Source organism: Alosa sapidissima, chromosome 1 (assembly GCF_018492685.1).
Source record: "Alosa sapidissima isolate fAloSap1 chromosome 1, fAloSap1.pri, whole genome shotgun sequence".
In the NCBI taxonomy this organism is placed as follows: domain Eukaryota; kingdom Metazoa; phylum Chordata; class Actinopteri; order Clupeiformes; family Clupeidae; genus Alosa; species Alosa sapidissima.
In genome coordinates, this window is record NC_055957.1 from 24,427,307 (window position 1) to 24,453,839 (window position 26,533).

Here is a 26,533-nt window from a genome sequence, read left to right on the forward strand (position 1 = left end):
CATCGAATCCCACACATTCTTACTTGCTTTTCATTGACCACTTTGAATGAAGCAATATCTTAAATACCACTACCCTTCCCATCGTTAAAAAAAATAACTATTACACTAGGGGTGGATCTGGGCCTTTTATTGCAATTTACATTTGACAGAATGATTTAAAGAGTCCTTCCAAGTTCCTAAAGTAGGAGTCCTATGTTCAAATACTGTCAACACCGGGCACAATAAAATCCAAGAATCCAAGAGCAGCAGGGAGTTTGGTCTCAAGAGGATTTATAAAAGCTAAATCAACAGCATCAATCCATTTTCCCTGAGAGTGGATCAAAGATAACCATAAGCTGCATGAAAGGCATGTAAAAAATCTTTTCATTTGAAATATACAAACATAAACTTAACATCTGACAATTACAAAAAAACAAACAAAAAAAAACAAAACATTTTTCTGTCTTCCCAGAGAAAGTCAAATCCTGTTATCATTTAACATCCGAACAAAATGTCTTTCATCTTCGATGAACACACTAGCGACAATAGCACACAATGTTTGGCAGAACAACATATCTTTCCACTGGAGGGGCAGAGTGAAGGCCATCTTTCTGCTTCTACTACCACTCTGTGGTTGCTCCTGGAGAGTCCTCTACCACTGAAGGCCATCAGCTAAATGTTAACAGTCATTAACACAGTGGCACATCACACGCCCCACCTAAAGACTCCTGTTTATCTGCAGGGTCAGCGACAGGAGTATGTGGCTCAGTCAAGGGGTTTTGTTGATTAGTGAGGTGATTTGACTGTTCAACCAATGTCTCTAGCTGATGTGTCAAAGAACCTGGGTCATCGGTAGAGGAGTGTGGTGGATCAGACAAAGTGGTTGACGTATCAATCAATGGATTTAATTTTTCAGTCGAACCATCTGGCATGTTAGCAGAAAAATCTGGTTGATTTACCAACGGATCGGGTTCACTTGTCAAAGAATGTGGCGGATCGGTTAGGAGGCTGGGTGGATCTGTCAAGGAATCTAGTGAATCAGTCAAGTACCCTGTTTGATTATCCGATGGGCCTGATTGATTTATCAGGAGGACTGGTTGACTGGTCAGGGGATGTGGGGAACCAGCCAAGGGATTTGGCTGACTTGTCACTGGATCTGCTTCCCCTGTCAAAGGGTCTGGTGGATCAGTCATGACACTGGCTCCAACACTTTGACTGACTGTGGGAAACTGCTGTTCCCAGTGCTGCAGTATAGAGTCTAATAAGCAGCCACCTGCAGGATTGCTGGAGGGGACTAAAGGAGGAGAAAGGTTTGGGATGGGGTCATCAACATCACTGTTGCTGCCAATGGGGCAAGTCAAGTCTTTAGTGTTAGTAGCATGATCGCTGTCACTATCTATGGTAATTATAACAGGTGAATGCCTACTACTTCGATCCTTGCTCCTATGTCTCTTGCTCTTCTTCTTGTGTTTTTTCTTTTTTTTGTGATGTCTCCTGGTTTGATCTCCAGACTTGCCCTCATACACAATTTCTACACTTGGACTTCTCTTCATAGATCTTTCTCTTGACTTTTTTCCATGCTTTTCTTTGCTTGATTTTCGCTCCTTCACACCATCCTCTGCAGACTCAAGTTGTTTGGAAGCTCCATTCTTGGGCGCGGGCTCCTCCAAGTGGCGTGTTTTGTACTTCCTCTTTCCCCCAGGCTTGTCATGCTTGGACTTCCTGTGGGAGGACCGCGAGTCACTGCTGGAGCGGCTTCTGGAGTGTCGCCGCTCCCGCCGGCGTGACTCCCGACTGTGGCTTCGGCTCCGGCTGCGCGACCGCGGCCGGGAATGGCGGTCTGGGCTGACGTAATAGCTGGTGTAGGAGGACCTTTTCTCTGTGTAATGCTTTCGGCTTCTGTCCCTTTCACAGCTGTAGTGGCTGTACGAGTGCCAGTGGTACGCATGTGGCGCTGCCTCTCGGCCACAAACGGAGTGATCACCCCCCTGTTTGTCATGCCTCCTGTCTGGATGGTTCCCCTCTCTGAAGTGGTCTCTGCTCTGAGACCGGGACCGGGAGTGCCTCCTGCTGCTGTGAGATGACCGGTCATGACTTCTGGACCTAGACCACGACCCTGACCGTGATCTTGTGTGGTCTCGAGCTCGGTGTCTTCTGTCACTTCGGTCCTCTGGCCCTTTATCTCGGTTGAGAGCCAGGCTTGATGAAGTGTGCTGGTCTGATGATGGGGACCCCTCAACCAAACCTGAACCTTTTTCTGGGGTGTTCCTTTCATTTTCTTTCCCACCAGTCAGTCTGGGAGATTCTTTCTCTGTGGACTTGTGCTTCGTTGATGAGGAGCTGACGGAGGCTGGGGAGTTGAGTTCAGAGCCAAAGTGGATGTGCATGGGCTGCTTGGGGGCTGCTGTGCTTTCGTCCTGTACAGACTCCTCCGAGTCAGATGAAAGCTGGACCAGCTCTGGTGTCCGTTCAGCCATTGGCTTAACGTACCCCACAATGAGACAGTCGTCCTCTCCAGAAGAGGCATGGTCCCTCGCCTGTGCAGATCCATCGACTGTAACTGGGGGGCTTCCCTGTGTAGCGACGGGCCCATCAGCCTCCTCAACACTGCTCTCAGAGTCCGAGTCTCTCACTGACAGTGCCATAGTCTGGACAGGCTCTGTGGAGTAGGAGGGCCCTGGCGTCTCGTCATCCCACGGCGTCTGGCTCAGTGTGCTGCCAGTCATGGAGTTAGGGTTGGAGTTCAAACCCACAGAGTCTTCTTCATCCTCTGAGATGGCAATTACAGATGAGTTTGAGCTGCTGTCTTCCTCCGAAGAGGGGGCCGGGCAGTCATAGACAGCATGCTGATCATAAGCTTCCATGTTGTAAGGAGAACGGGCAAAATTAATAAATTCGTGCACAAAATGTTCAGTACGTGCTTGAAGAAAAGGCCTAAGCTCTTGGACTATGGCATCTTCTTCCATGTTGTACCTGGTTATCTGTGACATAATGATGTGTTGAACAATATTAACGAGGGAGCCGTGAGCACCATACAGCACAGTCAGCTCTCGCTTTAGCCAAGGCACCAGACGGTGAAGGCAAGCTGGGTTCCTCTGGAAGAACTCTGCTGACGTGTCCCGGGTACGTCCATTATCCCGCACACTCCGAACACGCACCCCTCTCCGGTATAGGGCACGCCTGAACTTAATCAATTCCTGTTCCTGCAGTGCTCGCATGGCCCTACCCTCATTCTCAGCCCTACGCCTCGCTGCCAGTCTCATCATCATGCGGTGAAGGCTCCGGTCCTGTCGTGGGGAAGCAGGAGATGCCAGACTCTCAAACATAACCCCGTTATCAGGTGGCGGGGATGTCCTTCGCTGAGGTCGTCTGCGGTCACCAGTCACTGTGGTACGATACCTGAACCTCTGGCCACCCAGGTTCCCAAACGAGCCATTCTCAGTAGGCCGCAGATCATACTTCTTAAAGTCATTCTCTGCTTTTATGCTGTGAAAGATTGAGTTGAATGGCTGCTTGCATAGGGGACATTCTGCTTTGTTTTTGGACCATTCATGGATGCAACGGAAACAGAATTTGTGCAGGCATAGGTCAAGGTAGGCCATGTTTTTGAACTTGTCCAGGCATATGGGACATTTAGAGTCTGGTGAGGCCTCGGCAGACATGGCCTGAGAAATACTGCTAACTGGAGCCTTCTTTCGGACCCGCAGTTTCATCTTTGTTGTTGCCATTATCTGCCAAAGAGATGTAGAAAGAATGCACAGGTTACTGAAATGAGCAACTACTAGGAAACAAGTAATGTATGTGTTAATGAACAGGAGATCAAGAGGTAACACTCTATGTAACAAATTTGTTTAATAATGTGGGGGCGGGGGGTTACATTAACTTACAAACTGTTGTTGCATTCCACTCTTAATTTAGACACAACATGTACATGAAAACATTAAGGGGGAGGAAGTGTCGATTAGCCGGTGTAAACACATCCACTCACTTGCATGTTGATCTAGGTCTCAAGACATCTAGATCATTTATAAACATTCCGTTTAAAACATGGCTGTAAATTCTGGGACACAACCTTGCCATTGTAACAACCAATGAACGTCGTGACGGCGCACGAATGGCAATCGGTGTCAGTGAAGGTTAGTTAGCAAAATAATGAAATAAGATACTCTGCACCCTGCAAGATAAATTCCACATATGGAGTTCGATTGATTGGTTTGACAAGCAAAATACGAAAATATGTGTACTTACGCAATCACATCCATAAAAACATTGACCGTTCTTCAAAGGAGATCCTTTTGGTGACCCCCCTCGTCAAATGGAGGAGGATGTATGTTGACTTCGTTAGCTCAACATTAGTAATCAATTCGTCGTCGGTAAGGTCTCCATGTTTTAGCCTAACCATATATGACACACATAGGCCTACGTCTTCGTGACTAGATACACATTTCACAGAAGAGCTAACTTAGCTTGTTAACATAACTAAAGAACCACGAAGGGTTGCTAGCTAGCAAGCCTTCCACTAAAGCTGCCAGTTGAGCAGCCAATGAAGCTAACGTTATGATACCTCATTTAACGTAAAAGTTAATCCAACGCCCCGTGCCACTTGCTGTTGACACAAAACAAAAATATAAAGAACGTACTGCCCGTAACTATTCGCAGAGTAACGTATTAGAAGACATAGAGCAATATTATTTTCAATTTAGTAAGAGACCGATGAAATCAACAGAGGCTAGCCTTGTGTATCAAATATATCCGGTGTAACAAGAAATTCTTTCAAAATAAAGGTCGTCTTCCACATTGACAGCAACGAAAGTGTTTCATAATAAACAGTAATAGACTATGTAGTTCTATTCATCATAGCCGATGTTTTACAATAAATATTTTGACAGGAAAATGTAATGTCATAGCTATTTCCCACTGGGTTTAAAGCTCTACCATTGTAAACATGGTAAACCGTGAGAGAAAGAACATCATGTTGACAGCTGAAGAATCATGACCAAAAAAAAAAGAACAGCACAATGCTGTTCCCAAATGAATGCTGATCGACGTGTACATTTCTCCTATCCCAAGCTCATGTGTAGGCTTACTGAGTGTGCCAGATAACGGTGATTTTCGAAATGTAACAATAATCTGTTAGATATCTAGCAGAACGAATTAATTGATAAGTTTTCCACATATTTTGTTTGCTACCTATTTCAATAGCTGTCCCGAATTAAAATGGCTGTCTGGAGTTTGAACAAACATCCAGAGGCAGACAAATAATCCGTATTTTGCACACTTACAGTTATGTCCACTTTACCTGGGTGTCCAAGCCTCTTTTTCAGACTTTGATGATACATGATTGACAAGGCTGTGCACCAAGGACAAGTACTGAGATACATATTTTTTTACCATTTGATCACCAATATTGGTGACCAACAAATTAGGGCTGTTTTTGTAGTCCTACAAGCTGACACCTAATAATGCTGCATTTGTATAATCATGTTATAAGTAGTTTTTGAAACATTTGGAAGATGGTACTTACTTTTTCAATCTTTTGTATTATCCAGTGTTGTGCTTCAATTTATGTTTGCAGATAAATGTAGGACAGATAAACCTTCCACAGCATTTACACTCAGTACAATTCCTGCAGACACTTCTTCCTCTGAATACTGATGTATTCAATAGTCTGATGGCCAAAACAGGAATCGTTTCCTAAGGCTGTTAGGCTCCTCAATATGAACATGCCTGCCACACTAACACAAACTCAGGATTACATTATGTGGTTATTTGTTGCATTTAGTGATACATACACTGGGTACTTTTAGGTGTTATTCCTATTGCGCCTATTGCTACATCAGCAGGATGGCATAAAGTGATCTATTCTGCAGGCACCATCATACATTGACACACTATGTAAGAGAAGTGACGTGGAATAATCAAAATAACGGAAACCATCATGCACTGTAAGATCAGCTAGAATATCTTTAATGACATATATATATACATTAAATTTGTACAATGAAGACAAATCAAGGTTTTGATCACATCTGCTGTTTTTCAGTGATGTCCATGGTCCTCAGCTTCAGGAAGGGGAGGAACAACTTCTCCGGTCTCCAAAACAGTGTCACCCTAAGATGAAGCAGAAAAGAGACACATTACAGCACACCACCATCACAGACACATTTCAAAAGTACAACAGTTATACACAAAAGTGACTAGTCAAGTGAATTGTGAAGAGGATGTCCAGCACAGTGTTGGCAAATATCTACACCCAGCTAAGGGATTGAAATATAAACCAAATAAATTGTCAGATGTATGCTAAAACAAGACCTTAATTGTGTTCACCGTTGCATATTACTATACAAAAGTCCATATCTATTATCTATAATTAACCTATTAGGCTTCCATAGGTCATTAGTCTAACGCTGAATTGAAATGAATGGTTACATTGACTATTGTAATTGTCAATAAATGTGTGCCATCATGAATTCCAACCAAAAAAAATCTAATTTTACTAAAGAGATTACTTGTGATCCAACCACTGTTGTCAGAGTAAGTTACTTACTGGAAACAGTCTGGGCTTCAAAGCAACAACACCATATGGCAGTGTCTGAAAAGACAGCATATAAAACAATATTCAATGTAATACACACCTTTCTGTCAACACGTTCAATTGAGATCAACACACATATTTGAAGAATTAATATAACATTACTTACAGAAACGTGGTATTTGACATAGTAGTGCACAATCCAAGCAGGAATCAGCACTCGTGTAACGGCGAAAGCACCAGCGTTATAGGCTTTGAACGTCTGTCAAAATGTTAACAAGACTTCAGCTTAAGTCAATAAATATCTTGGGTAAATCATGTAACATACGTTACGTCTAATGTTGACAGATTTACCCTGTAACATTAAGTCATAAAGTTAACTAGGTGCTGTTAACCACCAATTATGAAGTTGACGTGAGCAGACATGAGATAAGGCTTAACATGCTAGCCAGTTGTTGACATCTTTTACGTTATACGATATTGGCTAACGTTAACGCTTACTTAGCAGCTAGTTCGCACTGCGACCTTGTTATTTACAAGCAGAACTAAACAGTTTCGGCGTCATTTATAAATGTATATAATATACCTCCCAAGAGTTATCAAACTTACATAAAGTCTCCACAAGCTCTTAGGCTCCAAAAAGCCTGCCCAGAATTTCTGAATGCGGCCGAGCGGTTTGGGTTCAACCACAGGTTCCCTGGTACTAAGTTCCTGGTCCTTCAACCATTTTCTTCTTAGAGTGGTTAGCTGATCGACGCGGAGTTTCTCGTCCGCTGTATAGCCAACCATGATGCAATCTGTAAATAAGCAAACCCTAAAATCAAATCAGTCAACCTGATCACAATGACACCGGAGGACACTCACTGCTAGGTGAGGAGCTAGCTACATGCAGGAAAGAGTGTACTCTTGAAATAAACAATATCATGACAACTCCATTAGTTTGCCAGAGCGACACCTATTGAATAGGAAGATAATAGCAAAAAAGGCCGACCCAAAGGCCCTTCCGCTAGTAATCAAGGGTCTTTGTTTCGGATGTGCCATTTTTCTGGATTCCTTTGATTCCTTTAATGTGTAAAGAAGCCATCAACGATAGATTAATGCCAGGCTAGTGTGTTAATTTACAGTATCTCACAAAAGTGAGTACACCCCTCACATTTCTGCAAATATTTTATTATATCTTTTCATGGGACAACACTGAAGAAATGACACTTTGATACAATGTAAAGTATCTGTACAGCAGTGTACAGAAATCTGTACAGTGAGTGTATAGCAATTGTATAGTGTAAATTTGCTGTCCCCTCAAAATAACTCAACACATTAATGTCTAAACCGCTGGCAACAAAAGGCAGTACACCCCTAAGTGAAAATGTCCAAATTGTGCCCAAAGGTGTCAATATTTTGTGTGGCCACCACTATTTTCCAGTACTGCCTTAACCCTCTTGGGCATGGAGTTCCCCAGAGCTTCACAGGTTGACACCTCTTCCACTCCTCCATGACGACATCACAGAGCTGGTGGATGTTAGAGACTTTGCACTCCTCCACCTTCCGTTTGAGGATGCCCCACAGATGCTCAATAGGGTTAGGTCTGGAGACATGCTTGGCCAGTCCATCGCCTTTACCCTCAGCTTCTTTAGCAAGGCAGTGGTTGTCTTGGAGGTGTGTTTGGGGTCATTATCATGTTGGAATACTGCCCTGCGGCCCAGTTTCCGAAGAGGGGATCATGCTCTGCATCAGTATGTCACAGTGCATGTTGGCATGGTTCCTGCAGCCCCAGACCATGACACTCCCACCACCATGCTTGACTGTAGGCAAGACACACATGTCTTTGTACTCCTCACCTGGTTGCCGCCACACACGCTTGACACCATCTGAACCAAATAAGTTTATCTTGGTCTCATCAGACCACAGGACATGGTTCCAGTAATCCATGTCCTTAGTCTGCTTGTCTTCAGCAAACTGTTTGCAGGCATCCTTCTGGGACGACAGTCATGCAGACCAGTTTGATGCAGTGTGCGGCGTTATGGTCTGAGCACTGACAGGCTGACCCCCCAATTATTTAAAAACAATAATTTTTTTCAGATCCTTCAGAGTTCTTTGCCATGACGTGCCATGTTGAACTTCCAGTCACCAGTATGAGAGAGTGGGAGAGCGATAACATCACATTTACGCCTGCTCCCTATTCACACCTGAGACCTTGTAACAAGTCACATGACACCGGGGAGGTAAAATGGTTAATTGGGCCCCCAATTTGGACATTTTCACTTAGGGGTGTACTCACTTATGTTGCTAGCAGTTTAGACATTAATGGTTGTGTGTTGAGTTATTTTGAGGGGACAGTACTGTACATACACTGTTATACAAGCTGTACACTCACTTACATTGTAGCAAAGTGTCATTTCTTCAGTGTTGTCCCATGAAAAGATATAATAAAATATTTACAAAATTGTGAGGTACTCACTTTTGTGAGATACTGTAGGCTTTCACATTATGCCGGGTTTCTTTGTCAGACATAGGTTGACATTGTTGACCAGTAGCCTCACATGTTGCTGTAACATACCATAGTGAAGATGGGGAGATAGCTATTAATACTTTAGTATCACAGTTCTAAACAAGGCTATTTTTTCCTTCATGCCCCAGGCTATAAAGAGCTCAACTAACATACAACAACAAATGTGTAAATCTTAAACAAAATACCAACGTGGTTGAGATCCATCAACTCTTAGTTTCCGCAGTGACAATCACAATCATGATTCAAGAGCTTCAAGAGCAAGAGCTTGTTACTGACACTATGGGGTGTCCGATATCATTTGAGATTACTTTGAGTTAATGGATGTGTGCGTGCAAGAATAATCTCAGGAGAACTGAGTGCCATTTCTGCTAGTAGCAGTTTTAAACATGTGGTCACCCTGCAACATAAGGCCAACCAGAGGTTTGTGTAAATAATACTTGAAAAAATATAGCTGGTACCACTAGCCAATCCAGCATTTCAAGGTTCCATATTTAATACTTCAAAGGCTTTAATTAGTGTCTTAAGGGTATCTCCTTTGCCTCAGGCCTGGCAAAGAGTCCAAAGAGATGCTCCTCTATATTTGTCGGCAGTTTGGGTAAGGCACAAGGTGTCTTCTGGCTGACTGCATGGACGGAAGTGTTTTAGATGTGTTACATTATGGCAAAGACTCAATGACTCCAAACCCAGTCTGATGGATCGGGTATCCAATGTCAGTTTCAGTAAACCATGAATGAACTATTTGAGGCTAAGTACAACCTACACAGAAATGTACTGAAATTATTTTTAATGAGGTGATAAAAAACGGTTAGTGGAGGATTTACACATTTGAATGAGGCATTTGGGCATGCAATGTAAAGTTTCAATCTCAAGTCAATATGGAAAGTCTTCATATGATGTGTAATTGCAATGCAATTTTTTGGCATGCGGAAGTCCGTGCATACCATCAGTCGGTGACAGCATGCACACTCCCAGGAAAGCCTGTGGATGCCTCCCTAGTGGCCTGTGGGATTCTCAGGTTTCTGTGTGTGGATATTCCAGGAGGTGGACCTGTCACTATAAAAGCACTCGTCGACTTTAGACATAAACTAGGTTTATCATAACCATTCGTGCTAGCAAACGATTAATGGAAACTCAAAGACAATGTAGATTCAATTACAGAATTATTACTTACTTCAGGTTCTGTTATTAGAATTTATTTGGGCCTTTGATCCATATCAGATGGAAACATTTATTTTAGAAGGGGGTCAATAAGTATATTTCCCAGATGACTAGAGTGGAAGGCATAAACCCACGCACAGGTATGGTGGTAGCCTTGTGCAGCATCTTTCTTTTCTTCGGCTTCATGTTTACAGTGTCAGGATTGAAGGGTGAGAGTCTTGGTAATGTTCCACTTATTGCCATCGGACCTGCCATCTGCGTCCCTGGTGTGTTAGCCATTGTACTGGCCAACAAAACCAATGGCTGCACAGAATGTCCTGTGCAGAGCTGTGCAGAGAAAAAGAAGAAGCCAAAAGTGGGGCAAACCCGGTCTACAATCCCTAAAGAACCAACTCTGGAGGGAACATCGGGAGAGTTTCAGGCTGGTGAGGACTCTTCATCATCCTCCACTGCTACGAGAACGTCCATCTGGCTTACACATAAAACTGAGAAGGATGACACACTCCTCTACATAGGACCTTACCACCCCTCTAGTGCCTTGGCTGCCACTGGGTGTGTCTCTACTTACTGCATGTTTGAGAAGGTGCATTCCCCAATGGAGAATATGGTCCACGCTGGTATGCAACATGCAGCATTCAGTACTGCTGTACCTTCCTGCGAAAAGGACAGAGATGCTACACGCCTGCCTTTCTACTGGACTTTCACAAAAGCCAGAGACTGCAGATGGGACTATGAAACAGTGGTCTGATGTACATGCTCTAGGGAAAATGGAATCGAACAGTTTTATTTTTATTTTGGTCTTATCTGGGTTCCTGTCGCCAGTGTAGTGGGTTAGAGAACAGTTTGTATTGCAAGTTTTTTCCAAATCTGTGTTTGGAAATTCCGTAAAAGATGGAACCAATGGGGCAGACTGTTGGCCAGTATAAAATCCTTCATATTTTGAGGCCCTATCCATACACCTTTATAACATGTCTATATATCCAATAAGCATTTTAGTGTGTATATTTACTTAGTGTACTTTGCCTGCCATGGCAGTATGAATGAGTTATTAAATACATGTCTTTATGCTTACCATTCACTTCCAAAAGTGTTCTTGGACGTTTACAATCTTTTCATAGAGGACATTATCATGAACTCGCAATATGACTGAGTGGACAAAGAATGTCTCCGTAGACGGGCTCTGTAGTGGGTCATGTTGGAAATGTCTTGTTAGTAGGCCTAGATGTGTCTGCAGATAGCTAAACGGATACAAAACAGATCAAAGATTCTAGAACAGGGCTCTGTTCTAGAATCTTTGGTGTAGATGTGGCAATCCACTAGATGGTAGACGAGGCTCAGCACAGAAATGCTTTCTACCAAAGATTGTTAAGGCGGAGCAAGATATTTCATCAGGAGCCACTTCCGGGAACCCGGATCGCACAAGGGGGAGTCAAAATCCCCCTTTATGCAGAGCAGAGGCAGCGACTGCTCCATTGAAGTCTATGGGCATAGATCAGAATTTCACCACATATGCTAAGGTCTTGGTTCTATAGAGTTAGGAATGTGAATTTTGGGCACGTTTTCATGATCCTCAAACCCTTCTGAACATTTCAGGTACATTTTTAGCATTTTTGAGAATTCCAGTCTGGAGAAAATCGACCTTATATCAGGTGTGCGCCGGTTATTTATGCAGCTGCTGTTGGACGGTTGCAACGTACGCTCGTCAATACGTCATCGACACGCCTCTTTATGCAGACAGGATTCGCCCCCATTTCGCGCCCATAGACATGAACTACGACGAAGTATCTTGCTCCGCCTTAACAATCTTTGTTTCTACTACACAACTTTGGGATCAGCTAGTCTACCGATGGTGGTATTTTCAGCCAATGAGCACATAGCCTCGAACTCCTCCCCACCGTAAAACATTGAACAATCTGTCATTGAGGTAGGCCAACGACAAACCAGTATCGCCTAGCTGTAGCTGACGACCGATAAATGACAACGATTGAACGGTAGTGTAATATGGGGATAGCGACATATGGGTTTTGACCACATGAATTTGGTAAGTTGTTATTACTATCTAACGTCTCTTGGTATTGTTATGTAACATTAATACATGATGATGATGATGATGATGATAGCTATCGGGCTAACTTCAGCCAATGTTAGCTAGCCCTTTATGAGACAGCAGCATGAATAGTTAATGAATGTCGTAATAGCATTCATGGTAACGTTATATTTTGCTATTTGAACGGTCTGGCTTTTTTCACTAAGGACCGGTTGACATCAGAAGATGAGATCCCCAATGAACTTCTGTTCTCAGAAGTTACCTGGCAAACAACGTCAGACAGACTAGCTACGTTAGCTCATGTGTAGAGAACCTAGCCTGATGGTTGCAATAACGTTAGCTAAGTTACTGTCAAGGTGAAAAGTAGGTTTGAGTGTTAAACGTTAACTTAAGTCATCAGAAGTTTGCGTTTCAGGTTATCAGTTATGTAATTGGCAAACTGTCAAGCTATACAACCTGTCGTTTTGAGAAGTTCTTAGCTGATTGGGAAGGTCAGTGGTATAGCTTATCATCTTAGGCAATGTTAGCTAAGAGCTATACATTATTCATGGTAATATTTAAATGGAAGTTTTCTCATAGAGTTTGCATATAGTCATCATGGTCATTCCCCAGTAACTAGTCAGATGAATTTAGTAAGGTTTCAATTATTCCAGAGGAGATTGACGTTTGAAAAAGTTCCCCATATTTTGCCTGTCAAAGTCCACATTGGACCTATATCAATACATCTCTTTTTTTGGAGTTTAGACAGGTTTTTCAAGCCTGTTACCCATTCAGTCTTTTTCTTCAACCTAACAAAATTAACAAGGAATCTGTGGTTGCAAAGTGAGGCCACTAAACTGTGTTCTCTTCCACAGGTGCTACGATAGAAGCTCACATGAATAGGACAACTGTTATGTCAACAAGTGGGCCATATACACTCAAAACAACCCATTGACTGTTGGGATAATGGTGAAATATTTCTTTAATGAGACTGATATCAAAAGTTCATGGGACCATGTTACCACTGCGTTTTGGCAGAGGTATCCCAATCCATTCAGGTAAGTTTCCTTAGCACAGTTCAGTTTACTTTTAGTTCACTAAAACTTGTGTATTGAACTCCATGTGAGCACTTGTGTGTGTCTGGCACGTGTGTTTTTTAAAGGTATAGATTTTTCTGAAGCGGATGGAACAATCGATCTCATTTACTATTTGTGTTCAAGATCTTACACTTTCCACGTCTTACTCTGCATAATAGCTTTTCAGTTGAGCTTTAGATATTGTGTAACTCATCACACATCCACCAAAACATGCTTTTATTCACTCATTGCCAACTACAGGGATCAAATGCATATCTAGTGAATCTGAGAACACCTGTGCTTCTGTTTGATCCTCAGCACTCATGTCCTCACGGAGGACGTTGTGTTCAGGGAGGTGACCGCAGATCATCAGCTCCGCACTCGGCGCCTTCTCACGAAGACAAATCGTCTCCCGCGGTGGGCAGAGTGCTTCTTCCCCATCAACCTTTCGCAGTCTGTTTATATCCTGGAGGACTCTGTTGTTGACCCAGTCAGCAAGAGCTTCACCACGTACACGTGGAACCTCAACCACACGACACTGATGGTACGCAGCTAGTATTTTCATTAGTGAGAAGGGTGAGGTTGAGTTGTAAACCATCATTGGTGAATTTGTGCTGACAGGAATTACTTTAGTGTGCAATGGTGCTGGTACTGTAGTTGTGTAATCAATCTGACTGTGATAGTGCTGCTGGATTCACTTTTTATGACAGGGGCTTGATGTTCACATAATGTGACAGAGTTTACATTGCAATATTAGAAAACATCAATGCTTAAATATTATATTTTCATCAGTAGATGTATTATATGAAATACACTCACTGGCCACTAAGTACACCTGTTCATCGGCTCATTAAAATAAATATCTAAATAGCCAAATGGTCAAAATGATCTGCTGAAGTTCAAACCGAGCATCAGAATGGGAAAGAAAGGTGATTTTAGTGACTTTGAATGTGGCATGGCTGTTGGTGCCAGATGGGCTTTTCTGAGTATTTCAGAAATTGCCGATGTACTGAGATTTTCATACACATCCATCTGTAGGGTTTACAGAGAATGGTCCGAAAAAGAGAAAATAATCAGTGAGCAGCAGTTCTCTGGGCAAAAATGCCCGATGATGTCAGAGGAGAATGGCCAAACTGGTTTGAACTGAAAGAAAGGCAACAGTAACTTAAATAACCATTTTATTAAACCCGAGGTATGCAGAAGAGCATCTTTAAACACACAACATGCTGAACCGTGAAGCAGATGAGTTCCAGGCTCACCGAACTGGGACGGTAGAAGAGTGGAAAAAGTTGTCTTGATTTCTGCTGCGACATTTGGATTGCAGGGTCAGAATTTGACTAAGCAACATGAGAACATGGATCCATCCTGCCTGGTTTCAGCGGTTCAGGCTGGTGGTGGTGGTGTAATAGTGTGGTGAATCTGTTCTTGGCCCCTGGAGCATCATTTAAATGCCACAGCCTACCTAAATATTGTTGCTGACCATGTCCATCACTATGACCACAGTGCACCCATCTTCTGATGGCTACTTCCAGCAGGATAACACGCCATGTCACAAAGCTTCAGTCATTTTAAACTGGTGCAAGTAGTTCACTGTACTAATATAGCCTCCATTGTCACCAGATCTCAGTCCAGTAGAGCACCGTTGGGATGTGGTGTAACAGGAGGCTGCACATCATGGATGTACAGCCAACAGAACTGCAACAACTGTGTGATGCTACCATGTAAATATGGGCCAAAATCTCTGTGGATTGTTTCCAGCACCTTGTTGAATATATGCCACAAATAATTATGGCGGTTCTGAAGGCAAAAGGGGGTCCAACCCAGTACTAGCAAGATGTGCTTAAGAAAGCAGCCGTTGAGTGGAGTTTTAATCCTCATGTACCTGCATGCAAATTAGTTTTTTTTTAGTCCCACAGAACCTATCTGCAGGAAAGTGGGTTCATAAGAAGCTTTGCTGCAAAAGCACTATAAGGGACCAAAATTGATTAGGTTTCAGCAGTAAAACAGATAAAATAAAAAAAAAACGCCTTGCCAGTTTTAAACGCATAAATCTCTCCTAAATCTGACTGTGCAGTTAACACTTCCTCAAACTCTCACATTAACTGGCCCTTCAAACACCCCTTGCACAACAGACTCTGGAGCTAATTTCTGTTTTCTCAAGTTGATACTGTCCCTAGATATAGGTTAAAAGCAGAACTAAGTGTTCTTCCAAAAGCCTCGTGCAACCTATGACTCGCTGAACTTGTGTGTTTTTAGCCTTTTTAAATTTGATTTCTGGTCAGTATGTGTCGGTTGGTGGGTGTTCTTGAGTGGCTGGCCCTGGGTGTCCCAGATCACGAGTCAGAGGGCACGTTCCCCCAGCAGGCCTTTCCTCAGCCACTCTCACACACCAGGCCTGTTTGTGCTGGTTAGCAACGGCATCCTGGCACAGACCACAAAGACGCCTCTGTGTAAGGAAAATTCCTTGATTTGGGAGATTCGGAAACCACAAAGTTTTCCATTGTGTATAAATTGGAAGGTTTATATGTTTTTCTCCCCAAGACAGCTGCAGAATTATGCCACTCAGTATGCAAAAATGTTGGCCAACTTTAAGATTTAGATTATTGGGCCAAGTAGGAAAATGGTTCCTGGTGCTGATGCTCTTGTCTATTTGCTCTTACTTAGTCAAGTAATTTATCTATTTTTTATTTTTATTTTGTCCTGATATTAGACCAGATGTTATGGTCATAAGTCATGAATCACCTCTTTGAAATCACTAGTAACATGTTTATAAATGGCTGATCAAGCCCTGCCAGCTGCCCTGGAAACCGGTTGTGCATGGTGGTAGTGGATTTTCTAAGACCTAGAAGTGCAAGAATAGACTACGTGCACAAAATGCTCTCTGTGCGCTGGTTTGTTTCCAGTGGAGTCAGGTATGTTTGAACCTGCTGCTATTGTTAATGTAATTAGTGTCTACACACAGACCCGGTTGGGGGTTGCACTAGGGAATCCGCATGTTACGATAAAGAAGGATTTATGCGTGTTAAAATTGTTATTATTGGGAAAACAAGATATTCAGTGTCGGAGTGAAGGTAAGGAGCAGAATATAACAGAAGATGTTGTTACAGCACAGTTAACGGTCCACCGGAAATACATGAGAGTACAGGAAAAGCCTTTCGTGCACCTAGTCTATTTGTTAAGGTTACAGAGGACTTGTTGTCCAACAAGCAGCATGCGGTTCTGTCTGACCTGCTCCACGCTCTTATACCGACTGTTCCTCTCCGTGTTGCAAATGCGCCAGATAGCTCTTTTAGGGGGCCTGCAGGTCAGTCAGGCAGTGACATAACTTTGATCATTGGATTAGGAATGCCATACAAAGACATAATGGCTCTGTTGCACGTCTCGGTTTTGTTATTATTTTTTTCAGTTGTAGTTCTTTTCTAGTAATGTTGTTTCCTGTGTGAAGTCCTGGTTCTAAAGCCGTGCTTGTGTGCAGACGGTGCGGGAACGCTGCGTGTTCCAGCAGTCGGAGGAGCGGCCGCACTGCACCGACATCCAGCGCGAGGCCTGGATCTCATCCGGCATCTACGGCTTCTCCAGACCCATCCAGGTAGGACCGCACCCTGCACACAACACACCAAGCACCCCAGTCCAGTCGGGAGGCAACACTGACTAGTTGCTTGTGCCGGCCATCTACTTGTCAGCTCCTAGTCTCTACTCCAGTGAGTGTTCAGTGCCGTTTAACATATGAGATGAAATGGCCCTGGGGATCACATCATAAATGGGCCACCTGTTAAACCTACTAGCATTCAATCACCAAAGATTTTGACACTTGTTTGGAGAATGACATCCCAGTGACCAAATATCTCCTCCCTGTTGGATATTGCAAGCACTGTTCTTATTATTTTTGTAAATATTGACCCAGATTTATGGAAAGGGGAATATGGGTAGTTTATGGGTCAGGCACCAGAGCCAGGTGGAGGAGAGCTGGATTCTGAATGCCAAGAGTGGGAGAAGTAAATCTTGAGCAGTGGAGGGGAAGAACTACAGACTGTTATTTTGGTCTCCACATTAGTGCTGTATGGCAGCCTTGGATGTCCTGGAGGGATGGAGGGAGGAGGGTGGGCCAGAGAGGAAAAGGGGCAAATGAGAGCTGTCTGTGTTGAGGCTGATTGTGTGATGGAGGAAGTGTGTGTGTGTGTGTGTGTGTGTGTGTGTGTGTGTGTGTGTGAGTGAGTGTTTTCCTTTAAAGGATTTTATCCACACTAACAACACATTTCTCAATTGTGCGTTCAATTGTCTTTCCACAGGAGTTTGGGTTGGCACGCTTCAAGAGTAACCAGGTGAAAGCCATGAAGGGGTTGGAATACGTATTGGCCAACATGCACGGTATGTCCACCGCACTCACACTCTGGCATCTATCCTCATTCTTTTAGAACCATAGGAAATGATAACCAGTACTCTGGGATGGGTTAGATGCTGGTTATGCGTCACATTTTCCATCATGTCTTAAGAGCACTCCCTGAAATCCTTAGGGACAGTAATAGCTCTAGCACCATTACTGTTGAATTGGCTCATCCTCTGGTGACCAACTCTGAGTTGCCAACAGAAATCTGTGTGCGTGTCTAGTGTTGCATGAAAATATCTCCAAAGTTTTAAAGTCAGTGTGCCTATTTCCCTTTTCTGTGGCTGAATTCATATTTCCTGCACACGTCCGCACGGATGGAAAAAGTCAGAACCTAGACAACTGCTTGTCTATGGAGGAAGCTGCAATGTCGCTGAGGCAATGAATCTCTGACTGATGATTCTTAGCCTGTGTGCCACATAGACAGTGATAAATTAATTCATAGTGTGTGAGCATTATGTAGAGGGCCTTGAAGTTTATATTAGTGGACTCTAAGCATTAGCATGGCCCATAGAGTGGTCTAGGGCTGTTTTGCTGATCACTATCTGTGTGTAATTCTGTCTCTTGCATACATACGCTAAAGTATAGGACTCTGCTTTAGGCTCACAGTGGTGGTAAGTATTCCTGTATGGCTTTATTCTGAGGCATATGGTCATAATGCATGCCAGAGCCTTTTGCTTGGCAGAATGTTCTAGATCTCTTCTGCTAGCTCCAATTGTAGAATTGTACCAGACTTAATTGTCAGTGTACTGTATACACAATAGCTGTTTTTGAGTTGGTGTAGCTAGAACCCCTCTATTTTGTTTGTCCTATTGCCTAGTTCCCATCCAGAAGATGTTTTGTGAATAACTTTAGTTGGACCGTTGTCATGCCACTCCCCATAGCTGTACCACGCTCATAGATACTCTTGTTTGTTAGCCCGGTTGACACCAGACCCTTCTCAACTGAGAGTGGGTCTGGGGAAGGTTAATTCACAGCCCATTTCCAAAGGATCAAAATGCATCCGGACACAATTGGAGAGACCGAAAACCAATCAGAGCAACGAAAGAGACGGGAACACACAATTTGCAACAGTTTACTGTCTGGTTGTAGGTTAGGGGAGAACGGGGAAGAATGAAACACTTTTTTTAATTAAACATAATTTACAAAGACATCGTACCACACTGAAAGCTAATATTTTGTCACTAGCAACCTACATCTGCCCTCTGTCAAACACAATTGCATTTTCAGCTCTGAACAAAACCGTTCAGGAGTTATTTCAGCAAAAAGTCGAACGTGCATTTTGTTTCATTTGTCCTTTCTGGCCGGGACATATAAAACAGGCATGGGGGATGAAATAAATATATAGCCTAGTTTAAGCTATGTAAACGTCCCACAATATTAGATTTCGAAGAGGATGTAGGCTAGCAATGCATCTGATGGCTCCACCGCCACTCGACCAACATCTTTGACAGAGATGGGCAAAGCGAGGCTTTGTGAAACACTGAAACGTTCAAAGCAATTATGCCGGAATTATTTCGAGGCAAATAACACTGAAGTGTTGCTTAATGCAGCGGCTAGTGGTCTGCAAATCCTTTTCTTCCCATAAAAACTCTCGATGTTGCAATGTGTTCACTTCATTTTTTTAGCATTCTGAGAGTTTCTGGTTGAAACGGTGTAGTTGATGATAAAGAAGCTGACCAGATATTGTGGAAATGAACATGATGACTAACGAAATAAATTACTGTGATGTATGTATGCCACCAATGGTTTATTAAAACAAGTCAGCATAGCACATCAATTCAGAATTAAGTGTTTTCTGTAGGCTAGGTGTCATCGGTTCACCCTAAGCTACTGCATAAATTAACAAAATAGTAGATGCAGATATCACATATAGGTATCCCTTCCATTTTTGTACATTTTCACACATTCAAACATAACAAAACAGTATGGGAAACTTTCTTTTAACTCCCTGTCTAAAACCGATGCGATAGCAGCTTCAAACAAGCGCTGTTCCTTGGCAGCAGTCATCATTGATATTTAAAAAAAAAAAACGGCTTCAACATTGCTCTATCGTCATCGTGTAAAGCCCGCCTCAACGGTTGTGATTGGTGCCTGGATTTAGGAAAATTGGAAATGGGCTTGAATGGGCTCTTGGCCAGACGGACTTGCAGAGCAAATCTCAAATTTGCTGGAAGTTTGTCAATGGTTTTCCCAGGCTACTTGTTTGTGCCTCAGTGGGGACAAAAAGTACATTTTGCAATACAGATAGACTAAAGTAACCTCAAGGTGAACTGACACAACCTCCATTGCATGCGTGGTTTGAGCCATCACACTGACCTCTCCATTGTCTCCGCTTGTGTGTCTGGAGACCTCCTTGATCAAAAATGTTAAAATTTCACCCCTTTCAGGCAATTAGGTTACTTGATTTATATATGATTTTTTTTGCTGGGTTTTGGTTTGGATGCTTGAAAATAATTATATCATTAGAGACAAATATTGAGTATTGTATCTCAAATATACCACGATCACAAATCACTATCATACAGTATTTTAAATCCCAATACATGCCAATATATGAAATCTAATTCAGTCCAATGTGGCTCCCACCCTGCACTGCCATGCTTAATTATTACTTGTGTTGATCCGGACATCCTGCAACAGGGCTACAGTGTAGGGCTGAGGCTGCGTCCTGGGAAGGACTGCTTTCTACACCAAGTGCTGGGATGATGCAAAATAGAGAAATCCTCCTCAACTACTGGCATTCTCTCTCCACATCCCAAAAAAACGGTATTTTTAAGTGCAGCTCAGCCCACCTTCAAAGGCCAGTTTACTTTCCTTTTCCTTTTGCAAAAGCCTTAGTCTGCTCTCATGGCTCCGTGAGTTCTGGAGATGATGGGGCGGCTCCACAGATCATGGCGCTGGTCTGTGCATATCGGTGGCAGCCCGCTCATCTCTTACTGCTGTTTTTGTCATCCAGTGGGAGGGGGTGTGGTGTGTGTCTCTCGTCTGCCCTGCAGCTCGTCAGACGCAGGCGCGGTGGGGCGGGAAACCCCTCTGAGTGCGCTCCTCGGTGGAGAGAGGGGCCCCTCCACTCACGCCTCCTACCCCTGCCTACAGGCTCCGCTAACGCATCGTCCGTCGCCCGAGGACCCCGGGGCTCGAGCTATTCTGGTCAGTGGCTCAGCCCTCCTGTTGGAGAGGAGGGTCGAGGTTGAGAGCGTTTGGGTCGAGGAGGGGGGGTGGGGGGTTAGTCCAGACATCAGATACTCATGGGGTAATTATACTCACATGCGAGGCGTTGGTTTGAAGTTACAAAGCAGCAGTCATTCATAACCCATGTCCAAGTCTTTGTTTTTAAAAGTGGTGTGCGCAGCCAGTGGTGTGTCATGTTTTTGAAGTTGAGCCTGAACAGAGCCCCTCACAGCCCCATTCACAGCACCCTGCATTCCTGCACTGTCCCTCTGGCAGAGAGAGCAACTCAGGACACTTAAAGGAGACCCCACCCCCATCGCAAAGCACACTCCTGCACTCACCATCACCACCCCCCCCCCCCCCCCCTCTGTTTTGTGTCCTGCATCCGTCGTGCCTTGTCTCCCTGCCCAGAACTCTGTGTCCTGAGTTCCTTGAGTGTCTGCTGGTGGCGGAGTGCAGGGGCTTGGCGTGCAGCACGTTGACCCCAGCAGCTCGGCCAAAAAGCCGAAAACCCCCCTCTCCACCAGAAATAGAACCCTGCCTGCACTGAAGGCTGCTGCTCTCCCATAAGGCCCCAGGCTTCCACAGTCCACTGTGTGTGCGAGGCTCTCCCTTTTACTGTGGCCTCTGTTGTATTCTGGAGATGGAAGGTTCATCACCACACTGATCTGTCCAGTTCCTCAATCGTCATGACATTGTTTTGTTTTATATTTTGCTGGTTGTGTGATTCAGTTGTTCTGTTGTGATTTTGCTGCCTCCCCTGATCTGGTGAATAAGTTAACATGTCATACAACACATCCCAAGTGCTCACCTTCCGTAAGCTGAGCCGTGGAGGTTTATGAGATGAATCTTCACCATGGCATTCCTGCTGGAGTGGGCTCTCCAGATGCCAGGGCTGCCCAGACAGTGCTGTCTCTGGCAGTGTGTGATGACAGGCCAGCGGCCCTGTAATCAATGCCATACCAGACGCCTGGAGTTACCCCTGCATGTGCACCCAAAGGTCATATGCAATGCTGTCACCTCATGGAGTTCACCTTACTCATTCACCCATATAAGCAGGCTGTTATATCAGGCCTTTATAAGCGCTGTTGTGTTTTGGCGTTTTTTTTAATTTTTATATAAGATGAAATGGTTACAGTCCTGTTGCTTTTAGTACTTGCTTTAGAGGGTTTGAGTTCAAAGTCAAGCTGGGCTCTGTAAAGCACCCTCAGACATATCCATGTTAGTTCAGTTCAAATATGGTATAGTATTTATAAAATATAACTGAATTGAATTATCCAAAGACTTTGTGTTTCAAAAAGGTTTATTCAGTACTAAAATGTTACCTGTAATAAGTGAAATATGGAAGGTAGTTGTGTGTAAAGTGTAACATAGGAGGATGATTAGTAATGCTCTAAATTATTCTATTTGTTTGTGAAAACCTCCACATCTTTCTTCACATGTTGTTTTGTGTTTTGTGTCTCAGGAGAAGTGCCCCAGTGGCTCCTCAGGGACTCGGTGAAGGACGCGTCTGAGAAGGCCAAGGGGGCCGCTATGGCCGCCACAGAGAAGGCCAAGACACTAGCCTCGGCCGCCAGCCCACAGAAACCCAGCCAGTATGTTTGACTGGGACACGCCACTCACTGGGACTTGACTTGCAGTGCACACACACACACAAACACACACACACACACAGAGAACCAAACAGGTGTGCCTTTCCTCTGATCGGAGCCTTAATGGGATCAAGCCTGTTTATCTATTCTTTCTCTCTATATTTATATCTCTCTCTCAGTCTCTTGATCTCTCGTTCTCTCTCATTTTAAATGACGTAGCACTGACTCTCAGGTACTGCACTGTGGTGCAATCTCTCTTCAGAGTGACTGTTCTCTGCTTCTTACCTCTCCCATGCTCCGAGACGGAGCGCATGAGACTCATTTGAATGCAAGGATGCACACACATTTCAATTGCACAGAGAAAGAAGACAAAGTTTCTCATGAGAAACATATTATGCTAGAATATTTTACTTAATTTCAAAATATGAATCATGTCATGCATGTGGATAATGTGGGTTATTTTAGTTATATCAGTCAGAGTGATTTAGTCAGATATGGGATGTATCTGAGGTGTCCTGAAGGACACGCCTGCATTCCATGTCTATGGATATCATTGGATTTTTTTTTTTAATTCTAATTATTTTGTTATATCAGGAGGATCTTAGATCTGTATGTATTAATAAGTATTGATTTGAGTCATCGTGATATGTTTGATTACTAATCCTATTTTTTAGTGTATGGTAAATGTTGCCTTATGCTATATATGCCATCCCAAGAGGATGATGGTAATTATGGCAATTATGGCTGGATATGGTAATTTGAAACATTATGTCAAGGCAATACAGAAATCACTACAATCTCTGAAAAACAACAGGGGCTGCATTTTGTTTACACATATGAAAATGTTAACATGTTTTTCTGCTGTGCTGTGCTATGCCGGGCTGAACACATTTGTTTTGGAATAGCTGGAATGTGCCGGTTTGGGTTTATGGACTTGGTGACCACTAATATTGTACAATTCTAAAAGATGAGGAAAGATATGTTCTATACTATGCAAGGCCTATAGCCGGCATGTGGTATAGCTTTAATCCACCTAAATTGAAGAACTAGCAGGTTAGTTCCGTCTTTGGTTTCAGAACCACTGATGTAAGCAAAATATCAGTATGTGTATCTTCTGTGTGTGCTGATCGTTCAAGGTTCAGAATGTCTTTGCAGCTGTTAAACAGCAGAGGGCGGTTGGTTGAAAAGGTTCAGAGTTGGAACACTGGGTTAGTTATATCATGTGTTGTGTGAATGCTAGACAGATTTTGTTACAGAATACAAATTCACAATCTAAAAATCATTTCAAAGCTGTCCCCTCTGCATTACAATTATTTTGTAAATGTACCCTATTTTACTAGTATTCATTAAATTAAAGATGTATATGTTCATTGATAACGTGATTTTTGATGATTTTGACTATTGAACGAGTAAACCAATTAACAGCCACACAGGTATGTATAAAACATTTTAATTACTTATATTACAATGAAAGAATACACAATACCTTCAAGTGTGTGCTAGAAAATGTAGCTAGCACCAGGTACTTAATGTGTACACAAAAAAGAACTTATATAATATAACACATCTTCTGTATGCATATTACACATCTTTCTAAAGGAAACATATTCACAGGTCTCGGGCACAGAACACTCCCTGCTCAGTGTTTTCCTGTCCACCCTGTCTTCCCTTCCCCTGCCCTTAGAATCTCTAGCCCTGCCCCAGTAGAGGAGAGCTCACACTCGTGCACAGATCTCTGCTCTTTCTCCACTTGACACAGGACAACAGCAAAAGCTCAGGAAAGACACTCCAGACTCCACCATGGAGGACACATTCTAATCTGACAATGACAGGGGGGTTGGGGGTAAACAAGAGAATACATCCACTAAAATAGAAATCTACATTTATATGTAAAGCTATTATGGAATTACATGAGACACCCTCTCAAACAACTCTTAAGAGTGAGTGCAGATGAATCAAAGTGACAAATTATTTGGCAGGAATATCTTTTTATAATTATGAAGTGAGGGTTTCGTTTCTTCTTATATACTATCTGTAGAGAACTTGAGGAACAGCAGGAATGTCCCAGTGTGTCCCTGTCCCTGTGTGCACCCTCTCCTCTTAGCCTTACGTCTGGAGTGCCATCTTGCATCCACCCCAACTTAACTCTCCCCACTCCCTTTTCTGGCAGCTCTCATCACACAGACAACCTCAATCGCCGTCATGCTGTTCATTTTGGGCTGTTCCAAACATGCTAACACACACGTACACAAGTAACACACTGATGGATTTCAGTGCTGAGGGCTTTTAGGCAGCCCTCTCTCAGCGCTCACAAGAGCTGACATGTTTTGACTTGGCAGCCCATTGGCTGGCTCAGTTGGTGACATTTGGTTGAAGGAAGGGGGGTTGACGATCGCACAGCACCACAAGAATCATTCTATTCTTTCTGATATCAATTTCCTCTGTCTTCCACCCTCTCATTGTGACTGGACTGTTGATGCATCAGATCTGGACTACCTTGGTGATTCCAGTTGCGATCAACCTGTTATAGGTGGTCACTCACTAGCTTAGTGTTCCGAAGCTCCAAGACAACACAAGCTGTGTCCGTAGTCTCTAATCACAATGTACAATCTCGGTACATGTTGTTTTTCGAAGGCACATCACCAAAAGGACTTTCATGGACACTGTCGTGCATTCAGTGGTCTTCCAGAAGTGCGCAGTATCACACTTGAGCTAACTCATCACAAACACTGAAAGTGACACATGTGACCTTTAAAAATGATGCCTGCTGAAAAACAAAATCTCATATCTGGCCTACAACTACCATTCAGTTAAATCCCAATTCAACATTGCATACGGGAGGTTCTGTGCAAGAGTTATGATTTTTTTTTCAATTGTTTTTGACATGTCACTCAGTTGTTCTTTAAACAACAAACTGAAAGAAAAAAAAATACATTTTTGCTACTAACAGTCATGTATTTCCTCAACATGAATGTAAACTCTTCATACATTTTTTAGCTTTTTCAAAAAGAACAAAACACTCTTTGCTCTCTACCTCAGTGTATGAGAGTGGAGAGGTAAAACAAATCAATATGAAAAAGAAATGTCAAAAGAGTTGGTCACAAAATGCACCACAGAGTTGAAGCAATCCCCCTTGTCACCCCACACCCCCCTCTTACCTCGAACAGAAAGCACAAGATGGTCATATTGCTGTATTGCGCCTTGTAACTGAGAGGATCAGTACCCACGATCCCATGGGGCACACATTAACACTATGGCCGGGATGGCCACCAGGAGAAGGCAGGAGAACACCTCAAGCTGCCATTATTGATTAGATTTTGTTGCTCTTCTCCCAGTGTACTCCACGTCATTGTTTTTTTTTGTTTTTTTTTCAAATATGAAAAGAAAGAAATGAGACAAACAAAGCAATGTTGCAAATAACAAGAAGCACAAAGTGTGAGGCGGGCGGGGGATAAAGAGAGAGTGTCCGGCGTCCAACGCTACGCAGGGGAAGGGGCAGCGGGGTTGTCATCCCAAAATGGAGGGCAGGGATACTGACAGCTGCCAACTGTGTGTTCTGGGTGGCAGGCCGGGGGCTGGGATGGACCTGGGGCAGTTGCATGGAGGCACAGGAATGATGGGAAATTCTTTGTTGGTTCTTCATGTACCCACGTACCCATCACTCAGCACTGTTTGGCAAGGCATTACGACAGGCCTGTTCCACTGCACCCCAGAGGCCTGGGGATGGACTAGTTTCAGGGGGCAGTGGGAGTGTCCGACAGGGCGAAGACCTGAGTAGGGCTGGATGGAGGGATGGAGGGAGGGATGGAGGGAGGGAAAGAAGGGATGCGAGGGTGGGAAGGGACGGGGCTCACCAAAGGCACAGAATGACAGCGGGAGAGCCGGGGAGACCAGCAGTCGCCAGCTCTCCCCTGGACAAGCCTGGCCTCCTGTCTCTCATCTCTCATATATATAGATATACTCCAGTCGCCAGCTCTCCCATGGACAAGCCTGGCCTCCTGTCTCTCATCTCTCATATCTATAGATATACTCTTCTTTTTTGTCTTTTCTATAGGAACATTTAGGAAAATATAATACAAAATTTAATACAGGAAATATAGACT

The 26,533-nt window shown here is 43.5% G+C and overlaps 4 protein-coding genes and 1 long non-coding RNA gene across 6 annotated transcripts in view; 1 reads left to right on the top strand and 4 right to left on the bottom strand.

Annotated features, from left to right (window-relative positions):
* Window positions 1–111: 111 nt before the first annotated feature.
* Window positions 112–4,747, bottom strand: toporsa (topoisomerase I binding, arginine/serine-rich a). Its single transcript, XM_042105655.1, has 2 exons — window positions 4,228–4,747; window positions 112–3,710 (listed from the first exon to the last, which is right to left on the bottom strand). The coding sequence occupies exon 2, from the start codon at window positions 3,705–3,707 to the stop codon at window positions 669–671; it is 3,039 nt and encodes a 1,012-aa protein (XP_041961589.1). The 5' UTR covers window positions 3,708–3,710; window positions 4,228–4,747; the 3' UTR covers window positions 112–668.
* A 1,178-nt stretch (window positions 4,748–5,925) lies between these two features.
* Window positions 5,926–7,415, bottom strand: ndufb6 (NADH:ubiquinone oxidoreductase subunit B). The gene is made up of 4 exons (XM_042096646.1): window positions 7,121–7,415; window positions 6,681–6,773; window positions 6,527–6,571; window positions 5,926–6,090 (listed from the first exon to the last, which is right to left on the bottom strand). The coding sequence occupies exons 1-4, from the start codon at window positions 7,298–7,300 to the stop codon at window positions 6,019–6,021; spliced, it is 390 nt and encodes a 129-aa protein (XP_041952580.1). The 5' UTR covers window positions 7,301–7,415; the 3' UTR covers window positions 5,926–6,018.
* Window positions 7,416–10,224: 2,809 nt separating this feature from the next.
* Window positions 10,225–11,528, bottom strand: LOC121718187. The gene is made up of 3 exons (XR_006033875.1): window positions 11,251–11,528; window positions 10,747–10,832; window positions 10,225–10,505 (listed from the first exon to the last, which is right to left on the bottom strand). It is a non-coding gene; the product is annotated as an uncharacterized LOC121718187 (long non-coding RNA).
* Window positions 11,529–11,988: 460 nt separating this feature from the next.
* Window positions 11,989–23,800, top strand: LOC121721391 (PRELI domain-containing protein 1, mitochondrial-like). Its single transcript, XM_042108315.1, has 6 exons — window positions 11,989–12,219; window positions 13,080–13,262; window positions 13,599–13,824; window positions 16,756–16,869; window positions 17,570–17,648; window positions 22,304–23,800. Exons 2-6 carry the CDS (start codon window positions 13,171–13,173, stop codon window positions 22,441–22,443), a joined length of 651 nt encoding a protein of 216 aa, XP_041964249.1. The 5' UTR covers window positions 11,989–12,219; window positions 13,080–13,170; the 3' UTR covers window positions 22,444–23,800.
* A 66-nt stretch (window positions 23,801–23,866) lies between these two features.
* The window catches only part of mxd4 (MAX dimerization protein 4), a 28,126-nt gene continuing 25,459 nt past the window's right edge, over window positions 23,867–26,533 (bottom strand). For both annotated transcript variants that reach the window (XM_042108519.1, XM_042108445.1), the window contains one exon: window positions 23,867–26,533. This exon is cut by the window's right edge and continues 1,798 nt beyond it. The gene's annotated coding sequence lies outside the window, so the exon portion shown is untranslated.